At 29.4% G+C, this 18,348-nt stretch overlaps 1 protein-coding gene and 1 long non-coding RNA gene across 2 annotated transcripts in view; one reads left to right on the forward strand and one right to left on the reverse strand.

Moving 5' to 3' along the window:
• The window catches only part of LOC140447774 (uncharacterized), a 495,584-nt gene that overhangs the window by 156,778 nt on the left and 320,458 nt on the right, over positions 1-18,348 (reverse strand). The window lies entirely within an intron of this gene.
• The window catches only part of Dyrk2 (Dual-specificity tyrosine phosphorylation-regulated kinase 2), a 322,813-nt gene continuing 305,660 nt past the window's right edge, over positions 1,196-18,348 (forward strand). Inside the window, exon 1 of the mRNA XM_072540631.1 lies at positions 1,196-1,474. Within this exon, the coding sequence (XP_072396732.1) occupies positions 1,457-1,474 (18 nt within the window). The 5' untranslated portion in view covers positions 1,196-1,456. The remainder of the gene's footprint in view (positions 1,475-18,348) is intronic.

Below are 18,348 nucleotides of genomic sequence, written 5' to 3' on the forward strand. Positions count from 1 at the left end.
GAACAGTACTAAGCTTCGAAAATCTGACAGGCAGATCATTTTGAAAATGTTTTTTTAACGTTCGCTGGACGGGTTGTCGCAATAGGGGTTAAGCCAATGCGTTGGGGTGATTTTCTAAGCGTTCGTCATACTTTTGGGATAAGTAGGATATTTTTTTTTGGCAGATTTCATTTCCGTAGCTCCATATCGGTTATATAACGACTTTTTAAATTAGCAATTTATTGGTAACTGTTAATTCTGATTTACGATCTTACGATCGATAGCCAGTAAAATTTGCTAAGTTTTAAGCCCAGTTGATTTTTCTTAGCATATATATGTGTCCTCCAAATTAATCGTCAGTCCAAATTGATTCCCAGAAATTTTGCATTTTCGTTTTGTTGCAAGAACTGACCATGTAATGTCAGAGTTATACAGGCAGGTAACATAGATAGATTTAATTTTATTTGATTTACTTCGCCAGATCATCTGCATATGTTGCAATGGTTATACTTTTGCTACTGGGAAGATTAGCTGTTCAAATATTATAGAGGGTCGGACCAAGTATACTGCCCTGGGGCAAGACAGACCTAATTGGGTGTAGAGTTGTCGTTTTGGCTCAATTAAACTAACTTAATTTATATTTGGATACAGTTAAATATTTGTGGACAATATGATTATCTAAATCATCTGAAAATTAGTCGGTATATGAGTGGTTTATATTCAATGGTTTATAAATTATTGATGATAATGCACCGTTCGAGAACTTTTAATTTCCCACCTTTTTATCTGATGGAAATATTCAGTTCAATATAAATTTTTATTAATTTATTTTTTAAATCAAGAATATACTTATATAGAAAATTCTTTAAATCTGTGCATCATGCACGTTTATTATCTACTAACTGATAAGAATTTTTCTGGACTTTCAGAGTGCAGAGTTATTAAGAAAATAAAAATTGTATTTGCTTTTGTAATCACCTAGGATCTAGATTAATTTCATCTAACGTTTAAAAATTCGCTGTACTCGCATTACAGTGAATCATTTGATTATATTTGCATATCTGGATTCACTTTTCTGATAAGCTATCGCCGCTCATCTTCCGAATATATGAGTAAACAAAAAAACCAGGTAACGGATTATCACAGAATCGTCAATACAATATACCTATACCTTCTAGTAGTAAATTCCCCCACATGATCCACTGCGTTCAAAGTGAATGATCTGATATCACCGTCGAGGAGTGAGACAGTGTGCTGCGAGTGTCTAGCAAAGGCCAGTCAAGTCGTCCAGTCAGTCAACTGTAAGCGCCGAGCAAGTTAGAGCGGAAATTTCGAATGCACGCAGCTGATTCCGATCGTCAGCTGTTTTCGGTTTGTTGTGTTGGTTTATTGTAATGTTTTGAGTGCTAATAAAGTTGCTATTTGGTTAGCCGAACTAGACTATTTTTTAATTGTTATTTTTGGATAACTTAGCAGTATGTTGGTGTTTGAGCAGGTCAGTTTTTTTTACAATATTTTTTTGAAAAGTTTTTTACTACATTTTCCAATTGAGTGATGGTTTTTTGGCGTTATAAAAATAACTTAATATATATATATATATATATATATATATATATATATATATATATATATATATATATATATATGTATATATTATAGCTTAAAAAAGTTTATTTAAACCTAAAGCTAAAATTAATATTATCACACAAATTAAAATATCAAACTCACCGGGCTTAAAATATAAAATAACCCGCAAAATAATGCACTATTTAAGAAATCAGTAGATTTTTATTTCTTTTCTAATATGCAAATAATTAAAATATCCTTCAAGTCTATAATAACTACATACATTATTTATAAATATTTCTTAAAGTATTCTCGAGTCTAAAGTAGGTCCTCAATTTCTTATTCATAAGTTTGTGTCAAAATTATTTTATAAATTATTCAAATACAAAATAGACTATCGACATCTTTTTCTCTGTAACTGTAAATTGTAAATGAAACAAGTTTGTGCGTGTTGTGAATGCCAATATACATATATATATATATATATATATATATATATATATATATATATATATATATATATATATAAATATATATATAAATATATATATATATAAATATATATATATATATATATATATAAATATATATATATATATATATATATATATATATATATATATATAAATATATATATATATATATATATATATAAATATATATATATATATATAAATATATATATATATATATATATATATATATATATATAAATATATATATATATATAATATATATATATATATATATATATATATATATATATATATATATATATATATATATATATATATATATAAGAAAAGGTTAACGCGAGTTCATAGTAAAATAAAGGTATAAAGTATCAGCATAGGTCGCAACAAGGGAAAAATATAATAAAATATGTAAATAAGATGAAACGGAACCGTGAATACATATTTCTGACTATTTGATCATCAGTACAATGCAGCCAAGTTAGGATAGCAGAATGTTAACTTGAAACAGGATCACTACAGATCTATACTTTCTTTTCTTCCTGCTGGTTCATAATCCACGCTTTGCTGGCGTACATCACGGTGGATCTGATTACTGTCTCGTAGACTCACCGTTTAGCTGATCTTGACAATTTTTTTGCTTTCAGTATTGAATTTAGTGACCCCATCGCTCTGTTTAACTCCAGTAATCTTTTGTCTATCTCTTTTCCTTCTATTCCCGTGATTGTTATGTTTACTTCTAAATATTCAAATTATGACACTTTTTCAAAACTATAGACAGCCTCTGCTCCTTTTATTTTGATATATTGGCTATATTGCGTTTTTATTCGGTTTATTGTTAGTCCATGACTTTTCGCTTTTTCTTCATGTTTACGAAAAACTTTTTCTAGATGTTTTTTGTTCTCGCATGTAGATATCGCCACATTTTTCGCGTGCGCTATGCAGCAGTATTCTTCGTTATTGAAAATAGTCCTGTTTCTGCTCATATTTGATCTTGTTACGATTTGTTCTATTACTTAATAGGTTGAATAAATTCGTTGATACCGGATCCCCATGTTTTAAACCTCCATTAACTGTGAACTGTATTAAAAAGCTTCCTTCCATTGTTTCTAAGCGTCATTCTCACTAGCCTCATAAGCTTTTCTATTATTTCTAAAGTTATTACGGCCTCACAAAGCATACATCGTATGATTTATGGAGTCGTATGCTTGTTTAAAATCGATTTTATTTTTTATTATTTTTATTTTATTATCATTTTAACATACTTATTTGATCAGTTGTTCTTTCTCGTCTAAAACCTCCTTGGTATTCTTCGATCACTTTGTTATTATATTTAATTTTTCTGTTTCTAATAATTTTTGAATTGTTATTTTTTTTATTCTCTTATTATTTCTTTGACTTTATTTACATTAAGTTGGTTCCTTTCACGTTCCTTCTTCATCTTCTTGCCACTTCTCATTTCTCCTGTTGGTCTGTGTTTAATAGATCTTCGAAGTATGCCGCTCATCTGTTTAATTTTTCTGTTGTTTCTTTTATAAGTAAACCTTATTTGATTTTGCAATATAGTGAATTATTGTTTTGAGTTTCTTTGGATTTTTTAAAATGTTTGTTTTTTATAAAATCTTCTTCGTAAAAATGTTTTACCTCTTTAATTATGTAGGCTTTTTCTATGTTTTTTAATTGCTTTTCTAGCTGTTTTTTCTTCTTTCTAAAAATTATTTTAAGTTCTGTTCTTCTAGCCACATAGTTTTCGGTCGTAGTTTTCGATAGCCACATAGAAGCAACAAAGAATGATAGATGAAAACATTGAAGAAATCATCGAAATATAAAGACATGTTATGAACTATATGAGCCAGAAACACGTTATATAATACGGCTATAGAAAAAGGAAAATGCGATGCCCAAAGGAAACCAAACAATAAGAGCTAGTCAATATTAGAAGCGAAAGAGGGAGATAAGTTGGAATAAAAACCGGAAACTAGGAGGCGACCACGTTTTTATTATAGATACAGACAAGCGAAAGCTAAGATAAAAATTTGAAACCACTACAGAATACAGCACTCCACCTCAGCCATCTAAGATTTGCAGACACCGTTCTGTTTGCTTGTTTGCTATATATATATATATATATATATATATATATATATATATATATATATATATATATATATAATAAAGTTTTATTTTGAGGTTGCAGTCATTAATAGGGCAGGAAAGTAAAACTCTTTGTTCTTTATTCAAGCTTTCGCAAAATTTATTTGCTTCTTCAGGATATGCTAAAATATGGTATCAGTAAATACAACGAAATTAGAACTAAATAGCATTGTATAAAACTAGTAAAAAAACTTACAACATGAGGTTAATCCATTAAATTTTCAAATTTGCAAAACATTAAAACTTAACTTATTTTAAAAATTATACAGTTATGTAAGTACAATATTCCAATTTAATTTAATTTTGTAAAAATTCATTTTGACATTGATTGTTTGATTTATGTCAGAAATAATTTTTACAAAATTAAATTAAATTGGAATATTGTACTTACATAACTGTATAATTTTTAAAATAAGTTAAGTTTTAATGTTTTGCAAATTTGAAAATTTAATGGATTAACCTCATGTTGTAAGTTTTTTTACTAGTTTTATACAATGCTATTTAGTTCTAATTTCGTTGTATTTACTGATACCATATTTTAGCATATCCTGAAGAAGCAAATAAATTTTGCGAAAGCTTGAATAAAGAACAAAGAGTTTTACTTTCCTGCCCTATTAATGACTGCAACCTCAAAATAAAACTTTATTTTACATAACGTGTCAGTCAATAATACCTAACTACTTTATATATATATATATATATATATATATATATATATATATATATATATATATATATATATATATATAGATAATAATAATTTCTATAGATATTTATAGTCTACATATATATTTTATGTATATTTTTGGTTCCGTCGCTTTTGCCTTTCATTGAGCATTGATATTACCGTTTCCTGTAGACCTCCTTTACTGGCTTAATGTTTCCAAAGAAATAGGTAGACCATGATACCAAGAACTAATAAACTCGAACGTAAAGTGTGACCAAAAATTATGGTTATTAATATTGTCACATATGAAGTAACAAAGGAAGCAAACATTGAAAGAAATTATCAAAAGTGTAACTATAAATAGATACTGCTTCTTATGATATCGACAAGCTTGCTGAACTGAGATTATTGTAAGCAACTCTGAAGATAATAACAAGAGTGTGCGGGAGGAGAACGTTGCGCGGCGATTTTATGATAGCTTTACTGAGTTGTCACATCTTTCATTTCTACTTGAAATGCTATTATTTTTTATAATTTATTCTGTTAGTTTTAAGAAAAATTAACGTATTGAGATTGTCTATTGTTTTAGACGGGATCAGATAAACCGTTTAGAAACGCAGACTAAATAACAAAATATTACGGAAATATGTAAGGACTGAATTCATATTATGTAATTTACATATTACAATACAGTTGATTAATGAATGAAAGGAGAATTGTTAAATTAGTAGTTGTCAATTTTTTATTTGCTTTTCTATTATTATGAATTTCTTGGTAAACATTATCAAAATTAATAATTCAGTAAACTTTACAGATGCAATATAAATTTGGAGAAACAATGAATCATCCGATATGGAAAGTTAATACGATTATAATACAAACGTATTGTTCCAAGGTTGTCATTAGAAAACAATACCAAGCCATTGCAAGTGTATACCACTAATTTTAAAGGTTGTAATTCAAAAAACCACGTTCTTATCACTTCCAATATAATATATTACAACTTGTTGACAACTTTTGGGCGCATACGTGTCTCTCAACTGATATTACGTTAATTTCGTTTGACCTCGTTAAAATAAAATTTATAATTAACTATGCAGAAAATAGTAATTAGTATCGCTAATAAGCATCACACTATTTTAATTATAATTTAAATGACAGCATTTGCGAAATTTTTATGAAAATAATAAGACACGCGGTGCAGCAATATCGACCCAAATATTATAATAAAAAAAATAGATAGAAACCTAGGTGGATAGCATGTAACACATAAAAAAATACGTAAATATAAGTAGAGAAATCAATTAAAGTATGAAAACATGTACAAGTAAAGAACAGAGTTAGATCATCATGGAGAACTGTATGTACATGTAGGGTCGGACTCTTGTATATGAAAAATAGTCTTTATAGAAGACGAAGTGGAACTTGCAGATTAGCGATTTAGAAATAATTATGACGGCTATTAGAATATTCGGATTAAAATTCTGTTTAATTTTTAGGTTTTATACTTAATTATATAAATTTATTAAAATAAATTAGTAACAACATGAATATGAAATTTAATTCTAATGATTAAAATCACATATAGACTAAAAAGTACAATATATATATATATATATATATATATATATATATATATATATATATATATATTATATCAAATACATACTTATTATATCTTCGAAGCTGTTAATAGCTTCATTAAATGCAATTATAATGATTACTTTTCAGTCAGCGTACTTAAAAGCGTGACATAAAAGGTATCAGTTATTATAAATGGCTATTAGCTAAAAATTCACTCCATTTTCAAACGGTTTTTAATAGGAATTAATATGATAATATAATAATTGATAAAATGTTATAAAGTTTTTTTAATACCTGAAATTGAAACCTCAAAGAATGGATACCGAATTACGATCTGATAAATACCTCTAAAGTTACTGTTTGGACTAGTACAGTTATTTAAATAATCGTTTCCCGGAATAAATAAATTGAACAAATTATAAACTATTTGGTTGATCGGGCTGAAATTGAGTTAACTCCAATATATCATTAATTGACAAAATTGCAAGCAGTTATATTATATTTTATTATGCAAAAAACAAAGTTATTAACATTTATAAATTATTGCAAAAATAAGGATTTTTTGGTTTTTTAATAAGAAACTCTCAAGATTAGAGAAATTTTTAAGATCTATAACTTCTATTTGACTATCTTCCTTTAAAATGTATAAGAACCGTTTTATAGGCGAAAATCAATTTTTTCATTTTTTATGATAGTTCCAAAAAAATAAAGCAAAATCAGCTGTATATATTTACACATTTGTCATTAGCTACCTCACATATACCTTTTCGAACTATCAAATACCTGTATAAGATTTTTTGGATACACATTAATTAGCATAAATGCACTAGAAGATAATACAAACTCATCACCGTAATAAAACCAGGGATTTTTAAATAAACCTGGAGAGATTTGCAAACTGATCACTGCTCTACCTCTACCCCATAAAATGCATGCAAACCGCTAACGATAGCTATCTAAAACTATGCGAAAAGAAAAATGTCTGTTCATTTGTCCCTGTTTCTTTAACATGGATAGTGAATTACGTCTAATAGACCACTAACAATGAGAAACCCCATATAAATATATCAGTTAAATTTTAAAACAATTTACTTCAAATATTCTCTGAATTTAATAGATTACCACGTAAACAAGAAGTGTAACAGGTAACAGGTAATCTTTCGTATTGGAAACCAGCTCCTGGTGGCAAAACTGCTGCTGATGAGTTTACCTATTTGCGGTGATTAGTTAACGAGTCTCCAAATAATGCTGGTGATATGCCGGCTATATCTCGGATGGCCTAATAATTTTATGGGAGGCTATAAAATGATGAATTTGTACACGTCCGATTTTCTTAGTTTTTTTTAACTACTCTAAATAGAAAGGTAGGAGATTAAGAGAAAGGTTAGCAAGTGGAATTTTATTTTTTGACACCTATTATAATATATATATATATATATATATATATATATATATATATATATATATATATATATATATATATATATATATATATATATATGTAATTCGATTCATATAGACCTAATACACTATTAACCTAACCTAACCTAATACACCTATTAGAGTAAGAACTGAACATATCCGGTCAATAGTTTTGCAAATAGATGGTGAGAGCGTATATTTATTTCGATCATTGAGAATGAAAACTCGTTTTATCCGATTTTTACAGTTGTTATTCTAAGTGAAGTCTTAATAAAGAGTTTGTATTTTATCATTTTAATAATGTCTAGTAAAAGTTATATCAGGACTTAAAGAAAGTTTCTTTCGCCCGATTTGACTGTAATGAAAAATGAAAATGCATCAGCTATATGTTGAAAAGTATGAACCTGAGAAATACAGACAGTGGGTAAAATCAAACTGATAAAAAAAACAAAATTTGAAATCAGCTATGATTTTTATCTACACATATTCAACACCAGATTTAATCTTTTATTTGGAAAACCTAAAACGGACGTCTGCAATGCATGTGACAAATTCAAAAATGAAATAGATGCGGCGGAAAATCCAGAAGAAAAATCCTAATTGAATCAAAACTGCTCTCTACATCTATGGAAACCGCAGAACTTTTATGACGGCTTGAAGAGGTTCAGTGAAGAAGCTACAGTGGACGAAAAAATGGATGTTATTAGCTTTGACTATCAACAAAATCTGCCAGTAAAAGTACTTTACCAGTACTATCAATAGGTGACATATTTTTATAAAAGACAGTTGTAGGTTTATAAACAGTGTTTTTACTCAACAAAATCGGGTATGTCCTATACGTACATGTACAATGAAGTCAAAGAAAAAAAGGTGCGAATGAGACAGTATCTTTTTTAAAACACTATGTTGACGACAATGTTGTTCATTCTTCTGTTGAAACACTATACTTATTCACCGATAACTGTGTTGGGCAGAATAAGAACATGGTTGTAGTTCAGACGTTGTTTTCTTTGGTCGCAACTAGAAGGTTTAAAGTAATCTAGTAATCTCTGAAAGGGGCCATTCATTTTTGCCATGTGATCGTAAATTTGCTCTGATTGAAAAGAAAAAACGCAAAGTCACATACCTTTACTTGCCGGAAGAGTGGCATTCAAAAGTAGAGAGAACATCAAAAACGTTTTCTGTCATTTGAAGAATGATAGGGGACTTTCGATTATATTTCCATCCTTTTTTTAAAAACACCTTTAAAGGCTTTACAGTCTCAAAATACAAAAGTTTAAAATGTGAGTATAAAAAAATTACAGTTTTCGTATTCCACAATATTGGTAGTATAAACGACACTTTCTTCCCCTTTAAACCTGAAGCAGATTTAGTTCCGTTAAAGGAATGGAATGTAGCCGAATTCTACACTGCAAACCTTCCAGTACATCCAAAATAACTCCAGAACTTAGGGGAACTTAAGGATTTCATCCCTGCAATATATCAAGGATTTTATGATTGTTTGAAATCACAAGATCAACAGCAGGAGGAAAGTAAAATCGACAGCAGTGATGGATAAACAAAATTTAGTGCAAATCTTATGTAATAACTTGACGTTTTGTAAATATAGAATGAGAACTTGGTAGATCCGTCTTTCATATATTATTTTTTCTTTGTCGTTTATACAGGGTGGTCCTTAAGTAATTCTACAAACAGAAACCGTAGATCCTGCACTTTAAAATATTACGATTTAAGCCAACTTGCTTTAATAAAATAGTGATATTAAGAAAGATACAGGGTGTTATAGTGGAAATTTTAAATTTTATTTTTCGCTATAACTTTTACGTTTGTAAATATTTTTGGACAAAAATTTACAGTTGGATGCTTTTAAGTAGGATAAATTATAATTTTATACTTACTTTAATGTAACTAATAGAGGGCGCCACATATGCCACATGTGTTGCCATTTGTGTTAAAAATATTAAAGATACATTATTTTTACAAAGAAAAGGTATACTTGTTAGTAACCTGAAAATTTAACCGTTTTCGAGATAAATGCATTTTATAAGTCAGCTGTACAATAATTCTTAGTTTGATATTTGTGCGGTAAAGCACTGAATACCTGTAGATAAGCATAATTCATAGTTTATTCTTATTAAAACAACTCAAAGATGATAATGTAACATCACAAAATGCTTTGTTATGGGTGCTTAATGTCTTATTGGAGAAAAGATATTTCATCTTCTTTAGGTGCCGTCTCCGTATTCAGACGTTGGCCGTCATCATGTTTACAATTTCCCTTTGCTATCGCTTCTGAAGTTTCTATAATGGCATTGTATTACTTTTTCTCTATTGTAAAATGCTAAAAACCCAAAATATGTGGTTTATGCACGATGGTACAACACCACATTCTAGAGAGAAGGCAGTTGAGAACATACTTACATACAACTCTTTTGAACATTGGATTGGTCGTGGTAGTCATATTCCTTGGCAATGTGGTGAGATATTGATATAATTATTTAATTCATAAAAAATCCGAAAATAACACTTATTGTTCATTACGTAAATTATTCACCCATTTTTTTTAGGACAAATAGAAACTAGACCACAGGTATTGATTAACACATATGTGTCCTGTTTGATAATACTTTTGCTACAAATCTAACCTGAAAGACTCAGCATTTTTACAAAAACATCATCGTTATCCTAATAACCGATATTGTTATAAATATAGTAAACACACAGACAATTTAATTCAGCATAATATTAGTTCGTTAGTAAATCATAATAGTCCATTTGTTCGAGACGTAATTATAGTTACTCGTAAGCTGTAACGTAATCATATAAATAAGTAATGTCATCGATAGGTTATTCCGTGTGTATATAAGTAACCAATGAACGAGATACATCACAGTTTAATACATTATTTAACTTCTGCGACAAATAAGATGTAGTTTCATGATATACCATAAGATTTGGATATGTATCCAAAATAATATATTCATCCATTATACATTATAGCCACCACGTAGCTCCGAATTTAATCAGCTTGATTTTGGTCTATGGGGCGCATTAAAACAACGTGTCTATAAGAATCCCATAAATATTCGCAACCAACTATGGGAAGAAATAAATACTGCAGCAGTTTCTTTACAACAAATGATGATATTTAAATGAGAGAATTAAAGAAAATAGTGGACATATCGAACACTTACTTTGACAAACAGTTATGTTATTTAGTTTAACTATTTCTTTGGTTTGTAAACAAAATGTTTTGATTATGACTTTAATTTAACATAAAACATAAAATGTTTGATGTAAAATCATATTATTGTGTTATTTTGTCAAATCCTATTATTAATTATCCTGCTGATATATTTATTTTATTTAATATTTCGTTAACTATTAACTTTAGTTAAAGGTATTTTATACCAAAATTCAGAAGTATTTTTTTTTCGTTGCTTGGAGTAATTGCCTTAGATCAGAATTATGCAGCTGATTTTTAAAATGCGATTATCTCGAAAACTGTTCAGTTTTGAAGTTATTAACAAGTATACCTTTTTCTATCTTTAATATTTTTTATCCCAAATACAGGTAACTTAAAGAGCAAAAAAGTTAGGTGCAAATTTATAACACATATGTGGCATAAGTGGCGCCCTCTTTCAGTTACATCAAAGTGTGCATCAAATTATAATTTCTCATATTTAATAGTACTCAGTTGTAACTTTTTATACATAAATGTTTACAAACATGAAAGTTGTAGCCAAAAATAAAATTTTAATTTTGCACTTTAACACCCTGTATCTTTCTTAATATCAACATTTTATTAAAGCAATTTGGCTTAAATCGTAATATTTTAAAGTATAGAATCTACTGTTTTTTTTTGTACAATTACTTAAGGACCACCCTGTATAATATGATTTAGAATTCCTGAAAAGTTTCCTTGCGCCAAAGTATGTAAAATTTTTAAATTTTCTATAAAGATCTGTTTTAGTAGTCGACATTAGATCCCCTTGCCTATCTTTTATCTGTATCGTTATAGAATTTGCAGGAAAAAATATATCCATTCTTCATGACTTACTCTTTATGTAACAATTGAGACATAGATTGATATCTACAACAATAGCAATATAAATAATTGAAATTTTAATATAATAATAGGCTGCAGTTATCATGAAACCGATAACATTATTTATCGTGAAAATAATAAAGTTTTTAACTATTACAATAAATAGAATACTCAAGCCAATAACCGAACAACAAACAACGAGTTAAATAGATAAAACTTTAGTTACAGTAAACAGATATTTCATCAAATTTGATAAATTGGGGTCCAGTTCAATGAAATGGGTGCACTGTTAGCATTTGCATGTGATTAAAGCTTAGCAGTAATAGTCAATTATACGACAAAACAGTAAATTTAAAGTAAAACTTTCATATTGTTAGATCTCTTCTGTTGTTGTCAAGAAACTACACTAACAAAACCGAGCGATTAGACCAAATGGACAATATTTAATATGCTTTTCTATGTAGTATAAACCAGATAGCTCATGGTTCCTTTCTATAACAATAATCTTCAATAATAATCTCGTTTTGCTGTATTTTTTTGACACTTGTTTACCAGCGTCTGTTTTAATGCCACCACAGTTTCAAAGTCGCTATAATTTTGACTGCTCTTGTCCCACAAATACTGCATGGGGCTATGATCTGGAATTCTAGGAGGTAAGACTAGTACCCGAATACCAACATCTGTAAAGTATCACCTCCCCTCGACATAACAAGATCTGTATGTGGTTCCAAAGAAATTCCCGCCTATCATTATTCAAAGCAACAGGTTGTGCTTCTTAATCTAGCCACGTTGTAAATTATTTATTTATTTATAAATTATTCTTTATTGGTACCAAAAACATTTTTCTTTCCCGAAAAAGCAGCCAAACATACACCAAAAAGAAATACAATCAAGTAAATATTCGATTTTTTTCAGAACACTTTGTCAAAAACTTTCTTTTCAGTCACACAAAATAAAAAACTTTTAAAACCAATGGATAAACTTATGATGAAAAATATGTGTAATTATTATACAGGCAATTCAAAAAAATTAACCGAGAAAACTTTGGAATTTCACGTGTCCGTTTAATTTTTTTTTGTCTAGTTCAATTGAATTATCCAGACGCTCAACAAACAAAATTATAATTGTTCTTCAAAGAATGATTTCCAGTTTCCAATAGGAGCGGAACCTGAAGGGGGTTTAAATTAGTATCGAAAATATGGAGGGTAATACTTATTTCTTATAAAGAAAATAAATTACACAGGTAGCGAGTATTATTGAGTATCATATTCAGTCGTGGTTCAGTGAAGTTACAAAAACGCGTGGACATCAACAGATAACCCTTTTTTAAAAGGAACCAAACTGGTTCTTCGTAATCGATCCACTTCATTAAGCAGTCTACAATGGTTTCAGAGGTTTAAAAATATCTTTACCTCCAGTACACAGATTGTGATGTAAGTTTATTATTTTATTGCGGTAAATCTTGTGTGTCGTTAAGGTTTATTATGTTTTGTATATTGTAATCACAAATAGTATCTGTTTATTTATACGCTTTAATTAGTCGCTGATATTCATCTTCATTTTATCGTATATAAATACTAATGCCGAGCATAATAATGTAAATATAATATATATATATATATATATATATATATATATATATATATATATATATATGTTAGTTTTGATATATATATATATATATATATATATATATATATATATATATATAAAAAAATAGTTAACCAATAGCCCTTTTATTGACTCCAACCCATCCAAAACAGTTATATATTTGTTCCAAACGAGTCACAAGTACTTCTTTTTTCTTATTTTTATATATATATATATATATATATATATATATATATATAAAGGTAAAAGGTATCGGCATAGCTCGCAACAAAGGAAAAAAATATAATAAGATATGTGTTCCACGTATTCCTGACTATTGGTCATCTTCATTACGGTGCAGCTAAGTTAGAAAAGGATCATGTTAACTTGGGAAAGGATCACTACAGGAGCAATGCGACAAATTTGTGACAATAATGTTAGAAGACCCTGAGGTTTCCAGAGCAACAACTAATACATCCACGGAGGAAGCTAAGCTACCTGAGTAAAGAACGTTTAGAACGTTTCAAACAAGAAGAAAAAAGATTAATGCGATATATATATATATATATATATATATATATATATATATATATATATATATATATATATATATATATATATATATATAAATGTTTATTCTTGGGGAATGCAGTCAACAACTGATTTGGGCTAAGAAAAGTAAAACTCTGAGCTTTTGAGAATTTTATTTCCGTTTTCTGAACAATCTAAATATGTATGTAAAAAAAAACTTACTGTTTTTGGTAAAATTAATTCAATCACTTTGATGAACATGAAGAATTTGGAATAAATAAAAATTAAACATGCCTCTATATAGAGGCATCTCTTTACTTTGTTCGGGATACAAAATACTCACAAACATCATTAATCGAAGACTCCAACCTCTCACGGAAAAAATCATCAGGGAATATCAAGCAATGTTTAGGCAAAATAGATCTACCATGGACCAACTATTTACAGTTAAACAAATACTAGCCAAAGCATGGGAATATGACATGGACTTTTACAATCTCTTTGTAGATTTTAAACAAGCCTTTGATTCAATAGATAGAACAATTCTACCTAATATATTGGAAGAATTTGGCATACCATCAAAATTAATACGACTAGTGCAAATGACAGAAACAGAAACACAGGTATGTATTCAGGGACAGATCACTGATGCGTTAACGATAACGCTAGGACTGAAACAAGGCGACGGACTAGCCCCAACGCTCTTTAATCTTGTTCTTGAATATGTAATGAGACGGTTGACGGTGAGCGGAAATAACATACGTACAAACAAATCTACCCAATTAGCAGCATACGCAGATGATATAAACATAATGAGCAGAACAGTGACTGCAGCGGAAGAAACCTACGTTGAGTTGAAACAGAGTGCAGAAGCAGTAACCGGAAATAAATAGAAGGCTTACGCTGGCAAATAAAGCCTATTTCGCGATGGGCCACATATTCAAATCACGAGACGTACACCGGAAAACAAAACTACGGGTCTATAAAACAATAATCAGGTCCATAGTAAGTTATAGTTGTGAAACATGGGTGGTGACACAGAAATCTGCCAATGCATTAGATGTGTTTGAAAGAAAAAGATTACGTAGGATACTGAGCCTAATAAGTAAAAGCAGCAACTAGCGAATTAGGTATAATAGAGAAATATACGAGCAATATATCGAACCAACTTTGGCACAATACACTAAACTGTAGAGATTACGGTGGGCAGGACTCGTGGTCTGCATGCATGAGAATAGAATTCCCAAAAATAACTAACAGTTTTGTAGTTTTGGAAAAAAATCCACTTAACACCTTTATTAATAAAACAAAAGCAATGGTCAAATTATTTAATGATACTATTACTAAATATAACAACAGAAAGTTAATTGTATCTAATCCTATAACACCTAGGTTATATGGACTTCCTAAAATCCATAAACACAATTGTCCCATAAGGCCGGTAGTAAGTTTTTGTAATACTCCAGTTTCTATTTTATCAGAGTTTATTTACAACACAATTCAGTCTATCACTAATTTTAAACCTAAGTTCTCCATCAAAAATTCTTTAGATCTAATAGAACGGTTAAATAACATTAGGATAGAAGAGGGTTTTTATTTAGTTTCTTTTGATGTTTCCAATCTGTTTACTTCTGTACCAAGAGATGAAACATTACCTTTAGTACACAATCTTCTAGACAATTGCAACATATCAGCAAAAGACAAAGATGCTATCTTAACTATACTTAAATTCTGTCTGGATCAGGACTTCTTTCAATTCAATCAAAAAATATACAAACAACCAACAGGTTTAGCAATGGGATCTCCACTATCACCTTTTCTGGCTGACATTTTCTTAGACAGCTTAGAACAGAAGTTTGTTAACAACAACAACAAAATAGTTTTTTGGTCAAGGTATGTTGATGATTGTATAGCTCTCATACAGGGAACCCAAGATGATGCTTTACAGATTCTGGATGATCTTAATAACCTCCATCCCAACATCTCTTTTACTCTGGAACCAGAATCTGATAAAAAGTTGAACTTCTTGGATATGACTATTTCCCGTAATAAAGATTCTTTAGAGTACAATATTTACAGAAAACCTACCCAAACAGATCATGTTATACATGATACATCTAATCATCCAACCCAACATAAAATGGCTGCTTTCAACAGTTACATTCATAGGTTACTCAAATTTCCACTTTCTAATGATAATTTTAATTCAGAACTTAACACTCTTAAACAAATTGCTTTCAATAATGGTTACGATCCTAACATTATCTATAAGCTTCTAAATAGAGCTAAACTAAAAATTGCAGAAAAGCTTGCATATTCATCACAATGTTTTCTTCAACCTACTGCTTCAAATAACACCAGATATTTCTCCTTCACCTACATTAGCAGCATTTCCAATAAAATATCTAAACTTTTTACTTCTACAATCGATAACATCAAAATTTCCTTCAAGTCACACAACACCTTAGGTTCCTTCTTAATCAACACCAAAGATAGGATGAACACACTTGACAAAAGTGGTATTTACAAATTAAAATGTGATGATTGTGATGCCTCTTATGTAGGTAGAACCATTAGAAAGTTATCCACTAGAGTTTCAGAACATTTGAAAAGACCAAACTCTTCAAGTTTTGGTCAACACTTATTATCCAGTAAACACAATTTTAACATCAACACTGGTTCATCTATCTTACATGACATTAGTAGAAAGAAAAACTATATGGAGTTGGATTTATTGGAAGATTTGGAAATTACAAGGGAAACGAATGAAAACTCTCACTGTCTTAATACTCAAATTAATTTAAATTGTACTAAATTTAAACCTATTTTTAAAAACTTTATTACAGCTTCACCTCGTAGGGGACCCAGCTCGACTGTTTAGACTTCCTGCACTGAGCACATCCATAGTAATTTTATAGTTATACCATTGACTTTGGGTTCAACTGAACTACTTGGATTACACCCCATTTATATATTTTGCTTTCCATTTTGATTTTCAATTATTAGTATTTTAATTACATAGTCAGATCTCTTCCTTTCTATATTACAGATAGTGCTTGGTAGACCATTTTATTGTAGTCAACCACCCACTGTTTAACATATTGTTTAGTCCGCTTCTTGCATTCTTACTTTTCGTCTATTTCAGTTGCTCTCAAACTAACACCTTAATTATCACAGACATGTTTGAGTGTGAGATCTGGATTATTCAATTTACTTAAAAATATTCTATATAATTTTATATTTCATCAGTGATCTCCTATAGTAGTGTCAGTTGGACTTTTGGTCAATACTTAGTTTCATAGAATTGTAAAAGGTGCAGATCACATATCTATGATTGTGACTGCTCATCCAAGTTGTCATTTGTCACATGTCACCCCAACATTTCCGTTAGATCAGGAGCCATTCTGTCTCCGACTTCTTCAAGCAATGTAGCCTCCCTTAAATTATTTTAAAGTGTTTGTTTGTCTATTTGTAGTGTAGTGTAATGTACAATTTTATGTTTATGACATCTTGTTCTTGCCGGATAGGCCACAATTGACGAAGTAAGTCTATAAACGTTAATCATATAAAAAAACCTTTTTTCAACCATAAAACTTCGAGTTTTTATCGAAGTTATTCAATTTCTTTGGTTATAAAAAAACGTTTCTTGGCTTATTTCAGATGCCCCTGAAGATGATCTAGGGATCGAAAGTACTTGGGCAAGATTTAATTAAACTGTGCTCGATATATGCCTTTTATCTGATCAAAGTTTAAATGCAAGAATGCAGAAAAAAAGACCTGTTGGAAGACCTAAAAAGAGGTGGGAAGACGAAGTCGATAAGGATGCCAGGAACTACCTGGGAACGCGTTCATGGAAAAGAACAGCGGTAAATCGAAATGATTGGAGAAGCCTGTTGAAGGAGGCCAAGGCTCGATTTGGGCTGTGGTGCTATTGGATGGATGGAAAAATTAAACATAATACAATTTTAAACTACACTACTTAATATCATTTTATGCTATATACATATATATATATATATATATATATATATATATATATATATATATATATATATATATATTAAAACTTCATTTTTTTGTAATTTTCTTTACGTTTTCATTTATTGGAATCAAATATCTATAAACCATACTTAATTCTCACTACCATTAGCTCTACTCGAGTGTTTCTTAGATTTATATAATGTAACAATTATTTCCTATCTCTATCCACAAACAAAAAAGAAACAGAAAACCTGACATAAAATAAGATATCACTCGGCAGATCGTCGCATCGCAGCCAAATTACTTCAGACCTACTTCAAGAACATAAAACAACAGCCAGCAAGGCATATTAC

Source organism: Diabrotica undecimpunctata, chromosome 8 (genome assembly GCF_040954645.1).
Source record: "Diabrotica undecimpunctata isolate CICGRU chromosome 8, icDiaUnde3, whole genome shotgun sequence".
NCBI lineage: Eukaryota > Metazoa > Arthropoda > Insecta > Coleoptera > Chrysomelidae > Diabrotica > Diabrotica undecimpunctata.